This window comes from Staurois parvus, unplaced genomic scaffold (genome assembly GCF_062004578.1).
Source record: "Staurois parvus isolate SC_StPar_1 unplaced genomic scaffold, SC_StPar_1.0 ptg000343l, whole genome shotgun sequence".
Classification (NCBI taxonomy): domain Eukaryota; kingdom Metazoa; phylum Chordata; class Amphibia; order Anura; family Ranidae; genus Staurois; species Staurois parvus.
The window spans coordinates 2,439,793-2,461,499 of record NW_028318139.1 but is presented as its reverse complement, the minus strand read 5'-3'; the positions used below and the strand labels follow the sequence as shown (position 1 = coordinate 2,461,499).

The 21,707-nt window shown below is 41.9% G+C and overlaps 1 protein-coding gene across 1 annotated transcript in view; it reads left to right on the top strand.

Annotated features, from left to right (window-relative positions):
• The window catches only part of LCP2 (lymphocyte cytosolic protein 2), a 348,123-nt gene extending 326,952 nt beyond the window's left edge, over nucleotides 1-21,171 (top strand). The window contains exons 19-21 of the mRNA XM_089684306.1: nucleotides 1,850-1,927; nucleotides 12,434-12,583; nucleotides 20,444-21,171. Coding sequence (XP_089540432.1) covers nucleotides 1,850-1,927; nucleotides 12,434-12,583; nucleotides 20,444-20,572 — 357 coding nt within the window. The 3' untranslated portion in view covers nucleotides 20,573-21,171. The remainder of the gene's footprint in view (nucleotides 1-1,849; nucleotides 1,928-12,433; nucleotides 12,584-20,443) is intronic.
• The last annotated feature ends 536 nt before the right edge of the window (nucleotides 21,172-21,707 follow it).

Below are 21,707 nucleotides of genomic sequence, written 5' to 3'. Positions count from 1 at the left end.
AGGCGATACACAGAGGAGAAACAAATCCTCCTACCTAAGTTGTACATGTTTATTTGCAGCAATTTGTCCTGTACATCTTTGTAAAATTCAGAGATGAAAAGGATTTTTTTTTACAGACTCTCAAAAGCAGTGGGTGAGGAGCTGCACGTACACACTGTACAAGAACTCTGAGAGCTGACTGAAGGGAAGGGACACACTCCGTTCACACAGCACACAGGAACAGAGTTGAGGCTGTCAATCACAGGCAGTGTGCTAGAGATCCCTTCCCATCACCAATTTAGCTCTTGGTGTCAGAAAAACATGTCAGAAGTGAATCATGTAGCTAACATAGGAACAAGACAGCAGAGAGAAATTACTCTTAGTACTTTGGAGAGAGGCAGTGGTTCTAAAGCCTAAACATTTTAAGCCTGAATGCATTTCTTGCATTAAGGTAACAAATGTTTATGTGAAAATATTGGCCCCTCACCTTCCTTAATATTTACCTGAGCATGATCTTGATCCAGTGCTGTGCACGAGAGCAGAGGCTCTGCATCTTCTCCCCACTCTCACAGGCTTTGCTGTCAGTCAAATCCTGTGATGAGGGAGTGGGGGGACGAAGCTGAGCCTCACTGTCTGTGCCAATGGACACAGACAGCGCAGCTCATGATCAAGCATGCAGGTGTGCTACCATAGGAAGTGGCTTCCTATAGTGAGACAATAAGAAGAGGAGGAGCCAGGGCCTGGCGGGGACCCGGGAAGAGGAAGTTAAGGGCAGCTCTGTGCAATTCACAGCAGGTAATTATAAATATCTTATTTTTTTTTTAAATAACATTTAAAACTTTAAGTCTGCAATTTATGAGGGAGAGACCTACCAGATTGCAAGTAGAGAGCAAGCAGATGTAAAAAAAAAAAAGAAAACAAAAAAAAAAGGACAATTTGGAGCTATTTTTTCAGTTTGAAAAATGGAACAGTGTTGAAAGACACATTTTGAGCCTGTATAGAATAAGGTGCAATTATCGGAAGGAGAGAGAGAAATTTAGATAAAATGTGAAAAGTGTCAGGAACCATAAAACAAGCAGAGACAGAAAATGCAGTTAAAATTTAATTAAATAGCAAATATAACATAGATAAGGAATGTAGTCAAAACAGAAGCCAGGGTTTGGATGCCAGTGCGGGTAATCAGACTAGCCAGGGTCAGGAAACCAGAAATCAGCATAGTCAGGAGGCAAAAATCAGGAACAGGAACCAAAAGAGAAGTCAGCCAGACTGAGTTGTACACAGGACCACAGGCAGGAGATCATAGACCACACAAGGGCAAGGAGGAAAATGAGCTAAGCTGCAAAAATAGCAAAAAGGGCCGGGTGTAGGTTAGACTAATGAGGCAGGTAACGGTATCCAGGTAAGTCACTGAAGAGAAAACAAGTGGCTGGTAATTAACTGACAGCTACGCAGCTTCTGAGCACTGAAAGAAAAGATCTGCTCATTGAGTAGCAGGAGCCCAGCCTTGACAAAACGTTTTTCAACACATTTATTAGGGCTGCAATTTTTAGAGTAACTGAGTGGGCATGTAGCTTCTGTAAAAAAGAAAAGATTGAGTTTATTTTATGGGGCAGTGATGCTGGAAATAGTGTATGGGTTTAACCACAGCTAAAAAGAATATTAGAACAAGCTGCAATTTCTGGGAGAATGAGCTGGTATTTAGCATCCATAAAAAAATTAAATAAATAATAAAAAGTGTCTTTTTTTGGACACTGACAATCGAAATAGCATACAGGTTTGCACCACAGCTAGAATGCCTTTTTGAACTGGCTGCAATTTCTGAGCAATTAAGCATTTGTATGTGTTTTGATCCTTTTATTTCATGTTTTAGGATCTTTCTTCAGAAAAATGGTTTTTGGGCAACATGTCAAGAAAGGATGCAGAAAAGGCTCTCTGGTCAATAAATCAGGTAACTGTGTTAAATTTTAAAGTATTAGCAATAAAAAAAAAGATTGTTACACAAACTTTTTAACACAGGGATATTGATTTACTAAAGGCAAACAGGCTGTTCACTTTGCTAAGGAATTGTCACTCTGCAAAGGGAATTTTTCCCTTAGCTTAGTAAATGTGATGAAAATTCACTTTGCATAGAATACCCAATCAAAAGTAAGGAAATATAAAAAAAATATATCTGATCACATGATTGGGTGATGGAGATCAGCAGATCTTCACTTCTTTCAATAAGCTAAGGGAAAAATCCCCTTAAAAAGTGAAAAATCTCTAGCAATGTGAACAGTCCATATATCTTTAAAGCTAAATTCCAAGTATAGATATTTTTACAGGTACCGATTTCCTGCTGCCTAATGAACCCAGGGAGTAGAATACAGCACATTTCTTGATTGGACGAGGTGGAGATCATGAACTTACCATCCGTCTCTACACTTTGTCTAGTGAAAGAACATTTTGCATTAATTGAGGAAATGTAAGGCTTTCTCTAAATGGTGCACATGCAAAACGAGCAACACCCTGTGTTTATTATGCAGCAGGACACCGAAGATGGCAAGGATCACTGTGTTGATCCGCTTTCACATGGATCAGGTAGGTATGGAATATGCATACCTTGCATTTGTGATTACTTACATTGATCCAAATGTGACTACACAATTATGTCCATACCTGGAATTCAGCTTTAACATATCAACTCCAATATACAGTTGCAAGAAAAAGTATGTGAACCCCTTGGGATTACGTGGAGTTTTGCATGAATTGGGCATAAAATGTGCTCTGAACGTCATCTAAGTCACAACAATAGAAGAACACAGTCTGCTGAACATAATACTACACAAACATTAGATGTTGCCATGGTTTAATTGCACATAACATGTAAACATTCACAGTGCAGGGAGGAAAAAGTATGTGAACCTTTGGACTTAATAACTGGTTGACCCTCCTTTGGCCGCAATAACCTCAACCAAACGTTTCCTGTAGTTGCAGATCAGACCTGCACAACGGTCTGGAGTAATTTTGGACCACTCCTCTTCACAAAACTGTTTCAGTGTAGCAATATTCTTGGGATGTCTGGTGTGAATCGCTCTCTTAAGGTCATGCCACAGCATTTCAATCGGGTTGAGGTCAGGACTCTGACTGGGCCACTCCAGAAGGCGTATTCTGTGCTGTTGCAGCCATTGTTTTGTTGAATTACTTGTATGCTTTGGGTCATTGTCCTGTTGCATCACCCATCCTCTGCGGAGCTTCAGTTGGCGGACAGATGGTTGTACGTTTTCCTGCAAAATGTCTTGATAAACTCTGTATCTTTCATATAATGTTATTAAAAGGGATATTGTCAAGGTCCTACATTTCCTCAGGGCTTGTGCTGCTCCAGGTGCTGGCATCCATCTTAGGTGTCTGCAAAGCATTGTGGGATCCTTTATGCTGTCAGCCCTCTGTGGCTCCTCCCTCAGGAGGTGGTGGCTTATCACATATAAGTCTGCTGTTTGTAGCTGTCCATTGCATTCGTGTCCTGTCTGTTGCACAGCAGCAAGCTCCTGTTTAGTTTCTCATTGCTCTCCTGGATAACGACTCGGCTTTGGCAAGACTCCTTCCTGGCTTTTGACCCCGGCTCTGGCGATCATCCTTCCTGGCTTCTGACCCCGGCTCTGGCGATCATCCTTCCTGGCTTCTGACCCCGGTTCTGGCAACCATCCTTCCGTGCTACTGTCCTACCAAGTCATCCGCTGTTGCTGTTGGACTTGCATAGACTGTCTTGTTTTTGTATAATAAACTTACCTTTAATTGTACCTCCTTGTGTGTCTGGCTCCTCGCTCCCTGACACTACACGAATGCCATAAATCCTGATGGTGCAGGTACGCCCTCGCTCCCTATGTTGGTTGCCAGACTTGATCAGCAAGATCTCTTGTTGGATCAGTTCGCTCAGGCGTTGCAGACACTGCTTGCACGCACAGCGCACCTTACTCCTGGTGTTATTAGGCCAGTTGTCACTCCTGTGGTCGCTCCCGCTGTTGCTACTGTTGTTGCGCCTACCTCCGCATCTGCTGCTGCACCTGCGGTGCCCAGAGTTATGACTGGTTCAGCCCCCCTTCCACAGCGCTTTGGGGGTGAGCTGAGTCAGTGTTGGGGTTTCCTTAACCAAGTGAGCATATATTTTGAATTCATACCCCACGCTTTTCCTACTGAGAGGTCAAAGGTGGGCTTCCTAATCTCGCTGCTCTCGGACAAGGCCTTGGCCTGGGCAAATCCCTTATGGGAGAATGATAACCCTGTGATTCACGAGTTTGCCGGTTTTGTTGCCTCCTTCCGTAGGGTATTTGATGTGCCTGCTCGCTCCGCCTCTGCTGCCAAGCTGCTCATGTCCATGCATCAGGGTTCACGAACCGTTGCCGAGTACACCATAGAATTTTGTACCCTGATGGCAGAGGTGGGTTGGAACAACGAGGCTCTGGTGGCTGCTTTCTCTCATGGTCTCTCAGATGCATTAAAGGACGAGATTGCAGCCAAAGAACTGCCTTTGGAGCTCGAAGCACTCATTTCCTTCCTAATCCTGATTGTCACCAGGCTCAGGGAGAGGCCTTCACTTAAGGAGCGTCTGCGGAGGCCTCCTAACCGATTGGCGCCTACATTTTCTGTCCCACCCGTTCCTCCCTCTCCTCCCATGCCTCCTGGGGATGGCTTGTCTGGCAGTGAGCCCATGCAGCTGGGGTTTGCTCGCCTTTCCAAGGGGGAGCGGGCCTCGGCGTCGGGAGGGTCGCTGCCTGTACTGTGGTCTCGGTGGCCATTTTCGGCAGTCCAGTCCTTCCGGGAAACGCTCGCACCTGAGATCCTGTCGGGGGCAGATCTTGGGTGGAGTTTCCTCATCTCCGGTTTCCCGCAAAGATAAACCGCTAATCACCATTGTCCTCTCTTGGGTGGAAGGCTCGGTGACGGCCCAGGCGTTGGTAGACTCTGGTGCTGGCGGGTTGTTTATGGACAGTTCATTTGCCGCCCAGTACTCCAATCCTCTGCAGGCTCGAGTTACTCCATTGGTCCTCGAGACGATAGATGGCAGGCCCCTGCAACCGCCGCAGGTTACCCACGAGACCCTGCCGGTTGAAGTAGCTATTGGGGCTGTTCACAGGGAGTTGGCCTGCTTCCATGTACTTTCTTCCCTGCACTACTCCGTGGTTTTGGGATATCCCTGGCTTCAGAAGCACAATCCGACCTTTGATTGGCAGTCGGCCGAGATTCTCTCGTGGTCTCCACAGTGTGGGGCCGGTTGCATCCGTGGACCTGTTAAGGTGTTGTGTGCCTCCTCGGACTCTGTGTTGCCCACTGACTATGGGGAGTACCTGGACATGTTCCTCATCGTCCATACGATTGTGCCATAACCTTACAAACCGGTGCCACTCCTCCGCATGGCAGGGTGTATCCTCTTTCGGTTGCGGAGAATCAGGCCATGGAGGAGTACGTTGCGGATACGCTTTCCCGGGGGCACATTCGCAAGTCTACTTCTCCAGCAGGAGCTGGCTTTTTCTTCGTAAAAAAAGAAGGGTGGTGAATTGAGGCCTTGCATTGATTTTAGGGGTCTCAATCGAATCACGATTAAGAATGCTTACCCAATTCCGTTGATTACCGAGTTGTTTGACCGCCTCAAGGGAGCAACGATCTTTACTAAACTCGACCTTAGGGCTGCGTACAACCTCGTACAGATCAAGGAGGGTGACGAGTGGAAGACCGCGTTCAACATCAGAACCGGCCACTATGAATCCCTGGTTATGCCCTTCGGGTTGTGTAACGCACCCGCGGACTTTCAAGAGTTCATTAATGATGTCTTTCGTGACTTGTTGCAGCAGTGCGTGGTGGTTTACTTGGATGACATTCTGGTTTACTCTGCATCTATGGAGTCTTATATCCAGGATGTTAAGCGGATGCTTCAACGGTTATGTGAGAACAAGCTTTTCTGTAAGCTCGACAAGTGTGAATTTCACCGATCCCAGGTTGCCTTTTTGGGCTACATCATTTCCGCTGTGGGATTTTCCATGGACCCTCAGAAGGTTTCGGCGGTTCTGCAGTGGCCTCGTCCCAGTGGTCTTCGGTCCATTCAGCGCTTTTTGGGATTCGCCAACTATTATCGGAGGTTTATCAGGAACTTCTCCACGTTGGCCAAACCTCTCTCAGATCTGACGAAGAAGGGCAGTAATCCCCACGAGTGGTCATCCAAGGCCATCTTAGCTTTTGAAGCTCTGAAATCCGCCTTCGCTTCGGCTCCGATACTGTCTCAACCCAATCCTGGATTCCCTTTTGTCCTCGAGGTTGATGCATCTGAGACGGGAGTAGGCGCTCTCCTGTCTCAACGTCGGTCGCCCGATGGACCCCTACTTCCCTGTGGGTTGTACTCCAGGAAGCTTTCCTCCGCAGAATGCAACTACCAGATTGGAGACAGGGAGTTGTTGGCCATTATTCAGGCTCTCAAGGAATGGAGGCACCTGCTCGAGGGTTCTGCGGTTCCGGTTCTCATTCTCACTGACCACAAGAACCTGACATATCTCTCGGAAGCTAAGAGGTTGACGCCCCGTCAGGCCAGATGGGCTCTGTTCTTGTCGCGCTTTAACTATGTGGTCTCCTATTTGCCTGGCTCCAAGAATGTAAGGGCTGATGCCTTGTCGCGGCAATACTCTGAGCTGTCCAGGGAGGACTCTGAGCCGACCTCGGTCATACCTCCGGATCAGATCCTGGCTGCCATTCGTACCAGCCTGACTTTTCCCCTTGGGGAGCAGATTTTGGTGGCTCAAACTGATGCTCCCTCTGAGAGACCGGCTGGTAGATGTTTTGTACCTGAGGGATTGTGCACCCGCTTGTTGCATACCTACCATAATTCCAAGACTGCCAGTCATCCAGGGAGGAACCAGTTGTCCTGGGTCGTTTCTCGTTTATTCTGGTGGCCATCTCTCCGTTCCGACATCACCTCATATGTAGCGGCATGTTCTGTCTGTGCCCAGAATAAATCTCCTCGGCATCTTCCATTGGGCCTTCTGCAACCCCCAATGGGGAGCGTCCCTGGTCACACCTGGGCATGGATTTTATTGTAGACCTCCCTGCGTCTCGAGGCCATAAGGTCATTCTTATGGTCATTGATCGTTTTTCCAAGATGTGCCATTGTGTTCTGTTCAAGAAATTGTAGACTGCACAAGAACTGGCTACAGTTTTCGCTAGAGAGATCTTTCGCTTGCATGGGTTGCCCAAGGTGATTGTCTCGGACCGTGGGAGCCAGTTTGTGTCCAGGTTCTGGCGCGCCTTCTGCTTCCAGTTGGGTATCAAGCTCTCCTTCTCTTTGGCTTACCACCCGCAGTCCAGTGGGGCTGCGGAGCGTTCCAACCAGTACCTGGAACAATTCCTTCACTGCTATATCTCAGACCATCAAGACAATTGGTTCGATCTCCTGCCATGGGCAGAGTTTGCAAGGAACTCAGCTGTCAACTCCTCCTCTGGGATTTCTCCCTTCATGGCAAACTATGGGTTCCAACCTGCTGTATTGCCTGAGTTGTTCGCGCCACAGGACATTCCGGCTGTGGATAACCATCTTGCTGCCCTGCGTTCCTCTTGGGGGCAGATCCAGAGGTCCTTTCAGGACTCAGCTCAGCGCCAGAAGCTCCAGGCTGATCGTAGACGGTTGCCCGCTCCTTCATACCAGGTCGGAGATCGGGTGTGGCTTTCCACTCGTAACCTCAATCTTCGGGTGCCCGCACCGAAACTGGCTCCCCGTTTTGTTGGTCCTTTCCGCATCCTCTGCGGGGTGAACCCGGTTGCCTATGCCCTTGCTCTTCCTCCTGGGATGCATATCTTTAATGTCTTCCACGTATCCCTGTTGAAGCCTCTGGTCTGTAATCGCTTTACTGCCTCTCTGCCTCGGCCTCATCCTATCCGGGTTGACGGTCATGAGGAGTATGAGGTGAGCCGCATCCTGGACTCTCGGGTGGTCCATGGTCGGGTGCAGTTCCTGGTCCATTGGCGTGGTTATGGTCCCGAGGAGCGTTCCTGGGTTCCTTCCGCGGATGTTCATGCTCCTGTCCTCCTCCGCGATTTTCACACCCACTTTCCCCAGAAGCCTTATGTTGAGCCGCGGAGGGGGAGGGGCCCTTGAGGAGGAGGAACTGTCAAGGTCCTACCTTTCCTCAGGGTTTGTGCTGCTCCATGTGCTGGCATCCATCTTAGGTGTCTGCAAAGCATTGTGGGATCCTTTATGCTAACTATGAATTCCAATGTTGTACCGCGCTCCAATATTATTAACCTTTAGTGATTATGTGAATCTCTTAATATACCACCTATAATCCAATCATTTCTTACATCTAAAATACTTAAATATACAATTGATATATATATATGTAAATTAAATCATATTGTAAATATAAAAAAAATTAATCCGTATCAAAAAATTAAATGTGAATAAAATGAAAATTCATGAAAAATTAATAAAAAGTGAAAAATAAAAATGTCAATTATATATAAATAGAAAAAAATTTAATTAAAAAATGGGAATGTCAATCCTTTTCTTTAAAATTGAGATGGTGTTGTTATTCAATTTAATTAATGTGATATGTCTGTGTTCACAGCTTGAACCTCTCTCTCCTGTCTCCTCTCCTCTCTCCTCAGCACAGCCTTCTTAAATGTGCTTTCTTCACTGACTGCTTCATTTATTCCTCCATATACGGAACATGCAGAGAAGGGAAAAGAAACATAGTGTCTTATCCGGGATATAAATGATTTATTGCTCTTTGATCTCCCACTCACATTGTGTAAATATAAATAGCGCTTTGCATACAATGTATCCAGATCGTGCTTCAGACAGCCTGGCTGGTGTGTTTGCTTTCAATAAGTATACTCGCCGTTCCTCTGTTCCTCTGTGGAAGCGTGATGACGTCACTGCCCCTAAGGGGAGGGGCGGTGACGTCATCACGTATCATTGTATATTTAAGTATTTTAGATGTAAGAAATGATTGGATTATAGGTGGTATATTAAGAGATTCACATAATCACTAAAGGTTAATAATATTGGAGCGCGGTACAACATTGGAATTCATAGTTTACATTCACACACCTAGAGAGGGTGTAATTAGTGCCTAGCGATCTAATATTGATTTAAGTACACAATTAATAAAACACTATAAGAGTATCACATATTAATTTTTCTTTATATGAAATTGATTTAATAATAGAGTAGGTTAACTCCAGGTGGCTCACAAGTAATTATTTCATTATAATGGGATCCTTTATGCTGTCAGCCCTCTGCAGCTCCTCCCCCAGGAGGTGGCGGCTTATCACATAAAAGTCTGCTGTTTGTAGCTGTCCATTGCATTCGTGTCCTGTCTGTTGCACAGCAGCAAGCTCCTGTTTAGTTTCTCATTGCACTCCTGGATACTGACTTGGCTTTGGCAAGACTCCTTCCTGGCTTCTGACCCCGACTCTGGCGACCATCCTTCCTGGCTTCTGACCCCGGCTCTGGAGATCATCCTTCCTGGCTTCTGACCCCGGCTCTGGCGATCATCCTTCCTGGCTTCTGACCCCGGCTCTGGCGATCATCCTTCCTGGCTTCTGACCCCAGCTCTGGCAACCATCCTTTCTGGCTACTGTCCTACCAAGTCATCCGCTGTTGCTGTTGGACTTGCATAGACTCTGTCTTGTGTTGTATAATAAACCTACCTTTAATTGCACCTCCTTGTGTTTCTGGCTCCTCGCTCTCTGACAGATACTAAATAACCTTATTCTACAAAAATAATGCATACACACCCACTATTTAATGGCCCTGTAATCTATTTTTCATTAAAATTGTGAAATAGTTGTGGTCATGTGCACTGTACTATGCACACTACAAATCCCATAGTCCCCTTGTCTTGTCCTTTGACCCCTACTCTTCTCCATCTACCATCTCTATGCTGATGACACACAAATCTATCTTTCTACTCCTCACCTCACCCCTTCAGTCTCCTCTTGTATTACTCACCTACTAAGTGACATATCGGCATGGAAGTCACTCCACTTCCTCAAACGCAATCTTTCCAAAACTGAGCTCTTAGTATTCCCTCCAACCCGTGCCCCCTCCCCTGCCTTCTCCATCAAACTCAATAACACAACCATCAGTCACTCCCCTCATGCCAGGGTGCTAGGTGTAATCCTAGACTCCCATCTGTCCTTTTAGCCCCAAATCCAATCGCTGTCCAAATCTTGTAGACTTCACCTCCGCAACATCCCCAAGATATGCCCGTTCTTAACCTCTGAAACTACTAAGCAACTTATTCACTCCCTTGTTATCTCTCGCCTTGACTATTGTAACTCCTTCCTCATTGGCCTACCTCATCGCAGGCTATCCCCTCTTCAGTCTATCATGAATGCTGCTGCCATACTCACTCACCTTACTAACCGTTCCGTATCTGCCACCCCTCTCTGCCAATCCCTCCACTGGCTTCCCATTGCCCAACGGATAAAATTAAAAACATTAACAATAACATATAAAGCCATTTATAACTCTGCCCCAAAGTACATCACCAATCTTGTCTCCAAATATCACCCAAACCGTACTCTCTGTTCTCTAGCTCCCTTGTCTCCTCCTCCCATGCTCGTCTCCAGGACTTCTCCAGAGCTTCCCCCATCCTCTGGAACTCTCTTCCCCAATTTATCAGACTATCGCCTACTCTGCTCACTTTTAGGCAATCTCTGAAAACCTATCTCTTCAGGGAAGCCTGTCCTGCCCTCAGCTAATAATGGAATCTTCTACTCCTCCTACTAGTCCATCCCCCACAGTTACTACCTTTTGTACCACTAGCCCCTCCCTCTTAGATTGTAAGCTGCAAGGAGCAGGGCCCTCCTAACCCTCTTGTATTGAACTGTATTGTTGCTGTATTGTCTCCCGTTATATTGTAAAGCGCTGACAAAACTGCTGGTGCTATATAAATCCTGTATAATAATAATCATCTGGGAAGAAAGTAAGAGAGGGTGACTATGTTCCTACATACAAAGGGACCATGTAGCCACATAACCACCCTCTAACAGGAAGCTGGAACAGAACATGGATTCAGAAATTTGGGGGAGGCTGACAAAACATTTGAGTTAAGAGTTTAGTGTCACTTAAAAGATGCTGGCCCTTCCCATAACATCTTGGTCTTTGTTGCAGCAGGGTTCAGAAGCATTCACTCTGTTGTACTGATAAGTCAATATTCTCTCACCACGATCCAAATTGAAGAAAAACGTTACTGTTAGGAGTGTGTCAACAGGGCTCACAGCAGTTGAATCAGTGACCATGCCTTGGTTCAGACAGGGAATTCTTGACCCTCTTTGCTTGCTCATGCAACAAAGATCACATTGATTGTAGGAGATGTTGGGGAAGCACTTTTTTACTGGATATGTTTAATAGCAAAAAGTCAAAAATACTGTTTTTTTTCCCAAAATTGTCGGGTTTTTTTTTGTTTATAGTGCAAAAAAATAAAAAACGCAGAGGCAATCAAATACCACCAAAAGAAAGCTCCATTTGTGGGAAAAAAAGGACATACATTTAATTTGGGTGTAGTGTTACATGACCATGCAATTGTCAGTTAAAGTAACACAGCGCTGTATCGCAAAGAATGACCTGGTCAGGAAGGGGGGGTAAATCCTCTGGAGGGCAAGTGGTTAAAGTATATATTGACTACAGTAAAATTTGAGAAAACCCCACAATATATTTGTTATGTGTTCCCATTCATACAGCATGCCTAAAAATTTATTTTTTTTAAATATTTATTTTTGGATATTTCCCATGAGGATGTGTCATAGCTTATTGCAAGGTTTTTTGAACAATGTTAGAGTGAGGATGTCCCAAGTCTGTCCTCATTAACATACAATTCAAGAAGCCCAGCCTCTACACCTTTATCCCTTTGTTAGGACAGACAGCATTCTAGTTTATAACATAATAAATGTGCTACGCTTAATAACTTATTGATATGTGATAAATCAAATTCAAAGCATTACAGTAAAAAAAATTAAACAAAACATAACGTACATCAAAGTGATAAGTCAATGGATGAAAAAAGTTTGATTTGTGTCACGCTTTCTTGAAAAACAACATCAATGTGTGCACCACCCTGTGGCAAAAAAAATAAAATTGACTTCAATTCACTCAATCCAGTAAATCATCCAAAATATGTGAAGAACTGTGTTTCCAAACCATAAAGCCTCCACCGACCACCCAAAAGTGTCTGCTCACCTTTAATAAAGGCCTTCTCAACAAAGGTCAAATGTTTGTGTTAAACACCGAAATTCAGGTAAGTGTACTTGCATGGTTCTGTACATTTGTCTTGTCCCATACACTCCTATATTAGCACCTGTGAGGAATGTATGTATAAAGTTGCTGGAAAAATCTTGTCATGCAAAAAGAGGACAGGTAATTATCTAAAATGACCAAAAGGGGTTTGAATCATTGAGAAGCTTATCATAATTATCTTTGTATTTCTCATAGGATGGTACATTTCTGGTAAGAAACTGCTCACAGGTATCTGTTTCACAGCCATATGTTCTTATGGTGCTGTATAAAAATAAAGTCTACAATGTGCGCATTCGCTACAACCAAGAAAGCCAAGTATACCTTCTAGGATCAGGAGGACATGAGGTACAGTATGTTTTATTATGTAAAAAATAATTTTCCAAAATGTAAGATGAAAATCAATGCTTGCATGAATCTTCCTTCACTGATTATGCTAAGTTGGGTTAGAATTCATCTAAACAAATATACTTTCCCCACCAAGTCAGTGCATAAATTGATGGGGTATCTCTATTACTAGGACACACACAGAAACAAACACATATTTTATAGAGTGAGGAAGGATTAAAACTTCTGACAATTTTTATTGCTGTCCAATCTTTCCAATACCAGGGAAAAACAACACCCTCACATTTCTTGTACAGGTGCTACAGAAAGGGAGGTAAAAATCTCCCCAGTGGGGTAACAGACAGAACGTAAGTAAAGATGTACATTTTAGGAAATGCATAAAGGGTAATATACAATAAGTAAAAATATGATTTTTGTACTTACTGCAAAATATTTTTTCTTGAAGTCTTGAGGCACAAGAATGTATTAATTCTTAGACAGGGGTTATACAGTGGCTGACTTAAAAACATTAGACTTGTCCACATATAAAACAAAACAAAATAAAAAAATGGCTACTGCCCCAGTCTTTAACTGGCCTTCACATCAAGGAGCACATGGAAGGCTGACGCATGTCAAACAACAAAAGAAAAAAATTCCCAGCTCAGCTTGCCAACCAGACTGCAAACAAACCAAATTAGCCTGTCTAAGAGTATGTATTAAAAACAGAGGTTTAGTTAGCACACATTTGCAAATACATGCGTAAGCGACAGAGCCTTATCATGGCACCCCGATATTCTGTAGTTCCTAACTCTACAAATTTTGAGAGCCCTCATTGTAGAGGCACATATATTTAATGGGTGGACCTGAGGGAGTCCACCCCTCCTTAAAGGTATAGGAGTGCACTGGACATCCAGCATATAGCACAATGGCAGCCCACATTGTCCACATATAACCCTGCCTCCAACTGTTATGCCTCTGTTTTGTAAGCAAGCATTGTATAAGGTCAATAAAACAGAGGGATGGGACTTCTGTTTTTCAATGAACTTCCAAGGAAAATATTTTACAGTAAGTACAAAAATCAAATATTTTATATCATCCATTGAAGGACACAGGAATAAAGTAATTCTTAGACATTTGGCATTACCAAAAGCAAAGGGAGAAACAGGAACTGAGAAATCCAACATACGTTGTGTAAATCTCACTAAAAAAAGTGTCTTAAGGAGCTATGCCTGAATGAAGGCTTTATGAAAAAGGGTGAAAACAAATACAAAATTGCCAATATCAAAGAAAGGACACCAAGGATCAACCTGGTGTTCCAGACCAGGACACCACTAAGGGGAAACTGCTACCTTAAAGAATGGCAAACCTCAATTAACTATGTGGAGGACACCCAGTCATGCACCATAAGAAACCAGGTGGAACTATAACTACCTGAACAGGAGTATCAAATTTAGACCAGCACAAGGTATTGAACAAAAAAGCTGTATAGTGGAGTAAAGACCGAAGCCCAGGATCCCTAAGGCTGGGTTCACAGCTAGAGTCTCATGAATGCACCTTTTTGCATGCATTTTATTTTGTGCATGCATTTTTATGTATGTGTTTCCTTTCTACATGCATAAGATATTACATTAATTTCAAAAGGTTGCCCTACTCATGATAAACATGCCAAAGAAACTCATTTACCTTTTTGGGCAATGAGCTTTGAGTGTTTTTTAACCATGTAAATAAAATAGAAACATAGAAGAGCGATGGCAAAAAAAGACCAAGTGATCCATTTATTCTGGCCCATTTTTGTCTGAGTATAGATCTATGTTTGTCCCAGTCATGTTTGAATCCACTTACTGTTGACTGACTCACTACCTTTGCTGGAAATTTGTTCCAAGCATCAACTACCCTTTTGGTAAAATAATTATTTTTGAAGATTAGTTTTGAAATTTCCTCCTGCCAGTTTGTCATGTCCTCCTGTTTTTGATCTTGGCAAATACTGCCCTACTAAACCTTGTTCACCCCCTTAATTTATTTGAAGATTTCAATCATGTCTCGCCTTTCCATTCTTTTCTGTAGACTGTACATATTAGATTCCCGAAGTCTCTCCTGAATTGTTTTATCACTCAGACCTTTGCCATTTTTGTTTCCCATCTCTGGACTTTGTTCTATCTTTTCACTAGCTCTTCAGAACTGGACGTAGTATTCTAAATGAGGTCTGACTAGAATTATTTTTGCTTTTCCCACTGCTTGGTCACACTGTTTGCTCATTTTGCAATTATCTGAAATAAATACTCCCAAATGTTTGTCCTCTGTAGTGCTGGCCAACACTGTACCCCCAAGATTGTACTCTGTCAAAAGAATCATTTTCTCTGGGTGCATTATTTTGCATTTAGAAACACTGAACTGGCGTTCCAATGGTTTTGATCTTTTTCCAGCAATGTCAAATCATGTTCCATGTTACAGACACCTCCAGGGATATCAACCCTATTGCACACCTTTGTGTCAGCAGCCAAATACATACCTTACCCACCAACCCTTTAGTTATATCGCTTACATATAGATTAAATAGAACAAAACGTAGTACAGAGCCTTGTGGCACAGTCCTGGTGGCTGGTCTGTGTTCTGAATGAACCATACAACCATACTCTAGTATCTATCCTTTAGCCAACTGCATATCCACTGGAGAACTCAAGGGTTAAGTCCTAGCTTGTACAACTTTTTTATTAGATCATTATGTGGAACTGTATCAAATGCTTTGCTGCAATTAAGATATGCTATGTCCAGAGCATTACCCTGGTCCATAATATTAGTGATAAAAATAAAATACAATCAGATTAGTCTGACATGATCTGCCCTCATTAAAGCCATGATGCTTTGGGTCCAGCAATTTGTGTGTTTTTAAGTGATCAACGATCCAACTTTTTAGATGTGATTCCATTTACTTCACTACAACAGATGTTCAGCTCACTGGCCTGTAATTGCAACCTTCTACCTTGCTTCCCTTCTTGTGAATAGGTACAATATTAGCTGTCTGCCAGTCATGGGGAGCTTCTTCTGTTAGAAGAGATTGATTAAAAACATCCGTTAATGGTCTAACAACCATACACAGAGAAATATACAAAAAATCCCTGTGCTACTCACCAGCCATTACAGTAAACAGCTAATATCTATGGGGAGCTGCTACCACTAATATGTGCAATCACACCACATTTCTTCGAAATACCTAATATGTAGAAAAATAGTGAAGCATTCAGACTCTTAATAATCCATAGCCCCAATGTAAAAATATAAATAAAAACTGCAATGCTGTGTGTTACCACATTACATTCTTAATTTTAGATCTGTTGGCATGGGCCTTAGAGTATGCACCTGCTGGTTACAGGAGAGTGTCCAAAGGGTTGTGATAAATAGCATGTGGTCAGAAAGGTTTGGAGTGGTAAGTGGGGTGCCCCATGGCTCTGTCTTGGGACCAATTCTGTTTAATTTACTCTTCAATTGTATAGAAGTAGGCATAAATAGCTCAATTGCAGTGTTTGCTGACGATACAAAGATAAGCAGGGCAATAATGTTAGAGCAGGATATAGAAACTTTACAATAAAATAATGGGGTGGGCAACTACATAGTAAATTAAGTTCAATGTTGACAAATGTAAAGTAATGCACTTGAGGGTTAAAAATATAAGGTTACCTGTTAGGGAGAGAACTTTTGGGGGAATCCAGGATGGAAAAAAGATCACAGAAGTAGATCACAGGTTCAGCAATGACATGCAATGCCAAGCTGCAGCAGGCAAAGCAAGCAGGGTTTTAATGGCATGCATTAAAAGGGTATTTTGTTTCAAGAGATAACACTATAATTTTTACTACTTTACAAAACTGTGGTCCGGCCACATCTTGAGTATGCTTCCCAATTCTGATCACCAGAAGAGACATTTGAAAGGAGATATGATAAAGATATGATAGCAATAATTAAAAATACCTCAATGATGATTCTAGCATAGGGAAAAATCTGTTCAGTTTCAGAGATCTTAGACCACTCAATGAAATTGGAGAAGCAGTTTAACCCTAAACTGTGTTAGAGTTTTTTTCACTGTGAAAGTGGTAAGGATGTGGAACTTCCTTCCACAATCAGTGGTGTAATGGGGAAGTGTTGATAGTTTAAAAAAAACTCTTTGATGAGCATCTTAGCAAATGCCATATATAGGGATGTGGGAAATGGTATTAACATACACACACACACACACACACACACAAACATCCACATGTACACAGGTTGAACTGTATATACTGGTGTCTTTATTCAACCTTACCATCTTTGTAAATTATACATGTGATCACATATTGGACATATAAAGGGCATATGTGTCTCCGCAAATACAGTGCATGTGCATTAACATTAATCTGTTTACAGACAGTAGAGTGCATCAGTGCTTTTTCATCCACAGAAAAAACCATGACAAGTCCACCAAGTCTCAGCGATTGAATATGCACATCACACCATATATCATATAATCTTGAAATTGAATTACAAATTGAATCTTTTCAGTGGAAAAACAAACACCACCACAGTGCTCAAATGGGTGTATCCTCACCTTCTATGATGGACCTCACCACTTTGTTAGGAGGTCTAATATCACTTTAACAAAACTGTCCACAGCCGCCAGATCTTCCTCCTAGGGTTTAAGGAGTAAATGACCTTCTGGTTAAAGAATCTCACAGGACACTCCAATCACCAGAACTTCTCCAGTGATCACCGTCAGTAGAAGGTATGGAAGCCGGCACAGCCCATACTACACCAGGGTCCCCCAGGGAAGCCCAGTCCTTAGCCACACAAACCCTCACATTTGTTTTAATCTGCTGAGGACAGAAATGCTCCTCATCAATTGTATATCTGCCCCATTTCTCAGTTTAAATGATTGTTGAAAAAAACCTAGGAATTTCATACTAAGAAGCTCAGTGCCCTTGTGTGAGAGATACAGACCATCTTTTTTACAGCTCAATATCAGACCACCTGCTAGCATCATGATTAACATAACCAAAACCTTTAGCTTTGTACCAATCTTTGAAACAAGCATTGAACTCTGCTATACAAAGGACCTTTCCATGTTGTGCATATGGTAGGTAAGACTTCTGAAAATGCAAGAGTGCACCGTAATGTGTGAAGATCCTGGCCAAAATTCTGAAAATCCTTCTGTACAGAATGCACATTATTTTGGGATAAATTATTTGTGCCAAGGTGTACAACAACATTGACACTGCACTCTTCACTAACTTTCTTGACAAAATCTAAATTGCACCTTTTACCTCTCCAAATAGTAGCATCAGATAAACACCTAACTTCCATGTACACCAATACATGATTTCCTAAAGAAACACCTCTTATAACTGAATTGCCAACAAGAAGGTAGCTTCTCCTTTTTAGGAACCTTATCCACAATACAACATGGTATGCAACATCAGATACAAAAGTTACTTTTCATATTGGTGATTGCTTACTTATTGTACCTAAATGTGATAGGCAGAAAGCCCAAGCATCCTGCACATTTGACCAGACATTACGCCCTTGTGAGACACAAACTTTGATGCTTGCAAGACACCATTACAGTTAAAGCACAGGGCACCAGACCATTGTTCAAAAAAGACATGAGGGCGTATCATCTCATTAAAGAGAGCTGATCCACATCGACATAAATTCAGAAACCTTGGTTAACCACCAATGAATAGTGGATTGGTGGATAGCTGTACCAGATATCTCAAACTGAGGTCTAAACATCATCAACCTGTTTGTTGGTATGTATGTTAACATGGATGACTGTTGAAATAGAGGACTGGATTGTCTACAGTGGGTAGAGACCACTTATCAGTAAACTCCCATTCAAAAGGAAAAAAAGCTTATTAATATTGTCAGGAGGAAGTCCTGACTCCACAGATTTTTTTCAGTTCTTGTATTAGGTTATTACATACCAAGTGTACTGGGAAGGTCTTTGGAACAACAGCTCTAAAAGATTCTGTGACTGAAACAGCTGGCTGATCCTCCATTGCAGGGTAGATTGCATTGCATTAATCATAGTATCAAAGACTCCTTGCAAGCTAAGTCATATGGAACTTGCCAAAAAACAGGATCTTCAAAAGAAGGCTGTGAAGAGTCTGAATCAGAGATTATAATAGTGGCCTCAGGCACACCTAAAGGTGGAATTTCAAAAGGATTAGGATTGTATTCTGTTTTGGAAAGCTCCAGAGTGCGCTTAGAACCCTGCAAGCAGATTGTTTCATTAATTTTGCTCAGACTAATAAGGAATCCAAAGTGGATATTTCAGTGCAGTGGGGTCTGGCTAGGTCATTCAAATGCCGGTCTACTTCAAGCTGGATGGTCCTTATCAGTCTTTAAAGTGGGTCAGCCCATGGACACGGTGTGGCCCTTTACTTGTCTTTATCTGGCCCTTGGGGCACTATTCCCATGGACATCAATTATGTAAATGTATTTACTTCCTCTGACCACCAAGTCTATGGCATTGTTTACTCTCACTAATGCCAGGGCATTTTTTATTCTTACTGGCCAACTGACAGGAAAATTAATATCTTTTTAAGCATCCAACACAAGCAATTGTATACTTATTATAACCTTTCGGTTATTATTATATAGTTGATCTTTTATACTGTATGTAAACCTATTGATGAGTGAGTTTGCAAAATTAGGTTCAACCCAATATGGTACAGTTATAGAAAAAATTAACTGAATTCAATTTTTGCATTTGAACAGTATTGAAACCAAACCAAACTAATTTTGGGGGGCTGCTAGGCAAGATAGTGTGATGCAAATGGCATGGGAAGTGCCTCTCCTTTCCATAGTCACTTAGTGCTTAGATTCTTTTTTTTTAGGTCTATATTTTACTGTTATTTAATTTTTTGTACAAAAATGGCCACTGCCCCAGTCTATAACTGGCCTCCCAGCAAGGAGCCCAAGAAAGGGCGATGCATGTCAAACAACAAAAAAGAAAAATTCCAGACTCAAGTAGCCAGCCAGAGTGCAAACAAACCGGATTGACCTGTCAGTATGCGTTAAAAACAGGGGTTTAGTTAGCACACATTTGCAAATACATGCGTAAGCTACAGAGCCTAGTTTTGTAGTCCTAACTCTACAAATTTTGAGAGCCCCCATAGTAATGGTACATGCATTTTGCTGCATGCTGGGTGTCCAGTGCGCTCCTGTACCTATAAGGAGGGGTGGGCTCCCTCAGGTCCACCTGCCCTTGGTCTATCCATTACGATCAGACAAAAAAGTAAATTAAAAAAAATGGCCAGTCTCGATGGATCACTCGGTCTCTTCTCTTCCATCACTTTTCTGTTTTCTATGTTCTATGTTTCTAACATAAAATTGTGTTTTAAAAAAGTCACAATTTGCTATATGGACTTTTTTTCCTCAACCAGCAACAAGATACACCATAAAACAAACAACAAACAAAAAAGAGAGTTCAATTGATTTTCTGTGTATTTTTCTCTTTTTTTTGAAGGTTTGTAAACAGCAAAAAAAGATCTGAATTGGCTGGCAGAGCATCTTAATTTCCAAAAATAAGACATGCATCATTTTTTTTTAGCACATGTGCATTGTGATTCCCTTGCATTTGTATGCTGGCTGCTACTCTGCAGTGAATTGGGGTGCTATTCAAGATGAACACAGAAGATAGAATATAGCAAATGTTTCTTTAGCAAACAACATTGCAAACATCCATGTAATGACCTATGATTTATAAACACAAATTACTTTTCCTATGTTTTTAAGAGACACAAGCCAATATTATAGTAAACTGTGCTCTAATGAAACACCATGGTATATATATATATAAATGTTTCCGTTACTTTTATTATAAATACATTTTTGCTTATTGTCACCCTACAGACTTTTAATTCAGTGCCTGAAATCATTGACTTCTTCCGCAGCACGAAGCTTCTTCTTATTGATGGGAAAGATCGAGGTTCAAGACAACATTGCAAACTTACGTGCATAGCTTCCAGAAATGTTCATTAAAACTACTCTGCTGTCATTTTCTTTTTAAAAATCATAGCGCTTATTAAATTATCAGCCCTTCTGAACCACAGGTTTGAAAATATTTGTAAATTCTTTGATCCCTAGGTAATATACCTCACGACGGGCACACGCCAAGTTTAAGGGACCAAATCCTGTGAGATAACCTCCACACCCTTTAGCAAACATCTTCACCTTATACAGCAGTTTTTCCATACCCTGAGCCAGAGAAGAAATCATTGGTATACCCCATCCCTAGCCCCTTCACTCTTTGCCCCCCTTTTCTAATCCCTTTTACATCTTCAGATATGTTAGGTGATTGGTAACAAATGTTCTTAAAATGAAGACAAAATATGACTACAAAGATATGACTTGGAATTATTTCTATGTACAAAAATCAACTTTTTTTATACCAATAGAGAGAGTTAGATTACTGAATATAGAATGCTATGTAACAGTACTGTGAATTACAAAGGTAGCCTGTACTACTGTCATCAACACTTTGTACCTTCTATGGTTTGTTACCTTTAAAATGCTACTTTTAAAGACATTCTAATACTGTTCTTGTTACTCTACAAAACAATAAACATATTGAAATTAAAGGGCTTGCCATTGATTTTTTAATTAACTTGAACTCCAGCCAGGACACTGCCTACATGGAGTTTGCATATTCTCATTGTGCTTGCTTGGGTATTCTGATTTCCTCCCACACTCCAAAGGCATGCTGGTAAGTTAATTGGCTCCTGTCTAAACTACTACTAACACAGTATGTTTTGGTATGCATGTTACGGTAGGGTCATTATATTGTAAGCTTGAGAGCAGGGACTGAAGTTAGTATACAATATGTAAAGTGCTGCATACATTTTGGTGCTATATAAATACCTATAACCAAGTTTTACACCCTTCATGACCAGGCCATTTTTTTGCTATACCACACTGCGCTATTTTAACTAGTAATTGCACAGTCATGCGACACTGTACCCAAATGAAATTTATATAATTTCTATAATTTTTCACACAAATAGAGCTTTCTTTTAGTGGTATTTGATCACAACTGGGTTTTTTTAATTTTAGCGATATAAACAAAAAATAAGCCTGAAAATGTAAAAAAAAAAACCAATATTTTTTACTTTCTGCT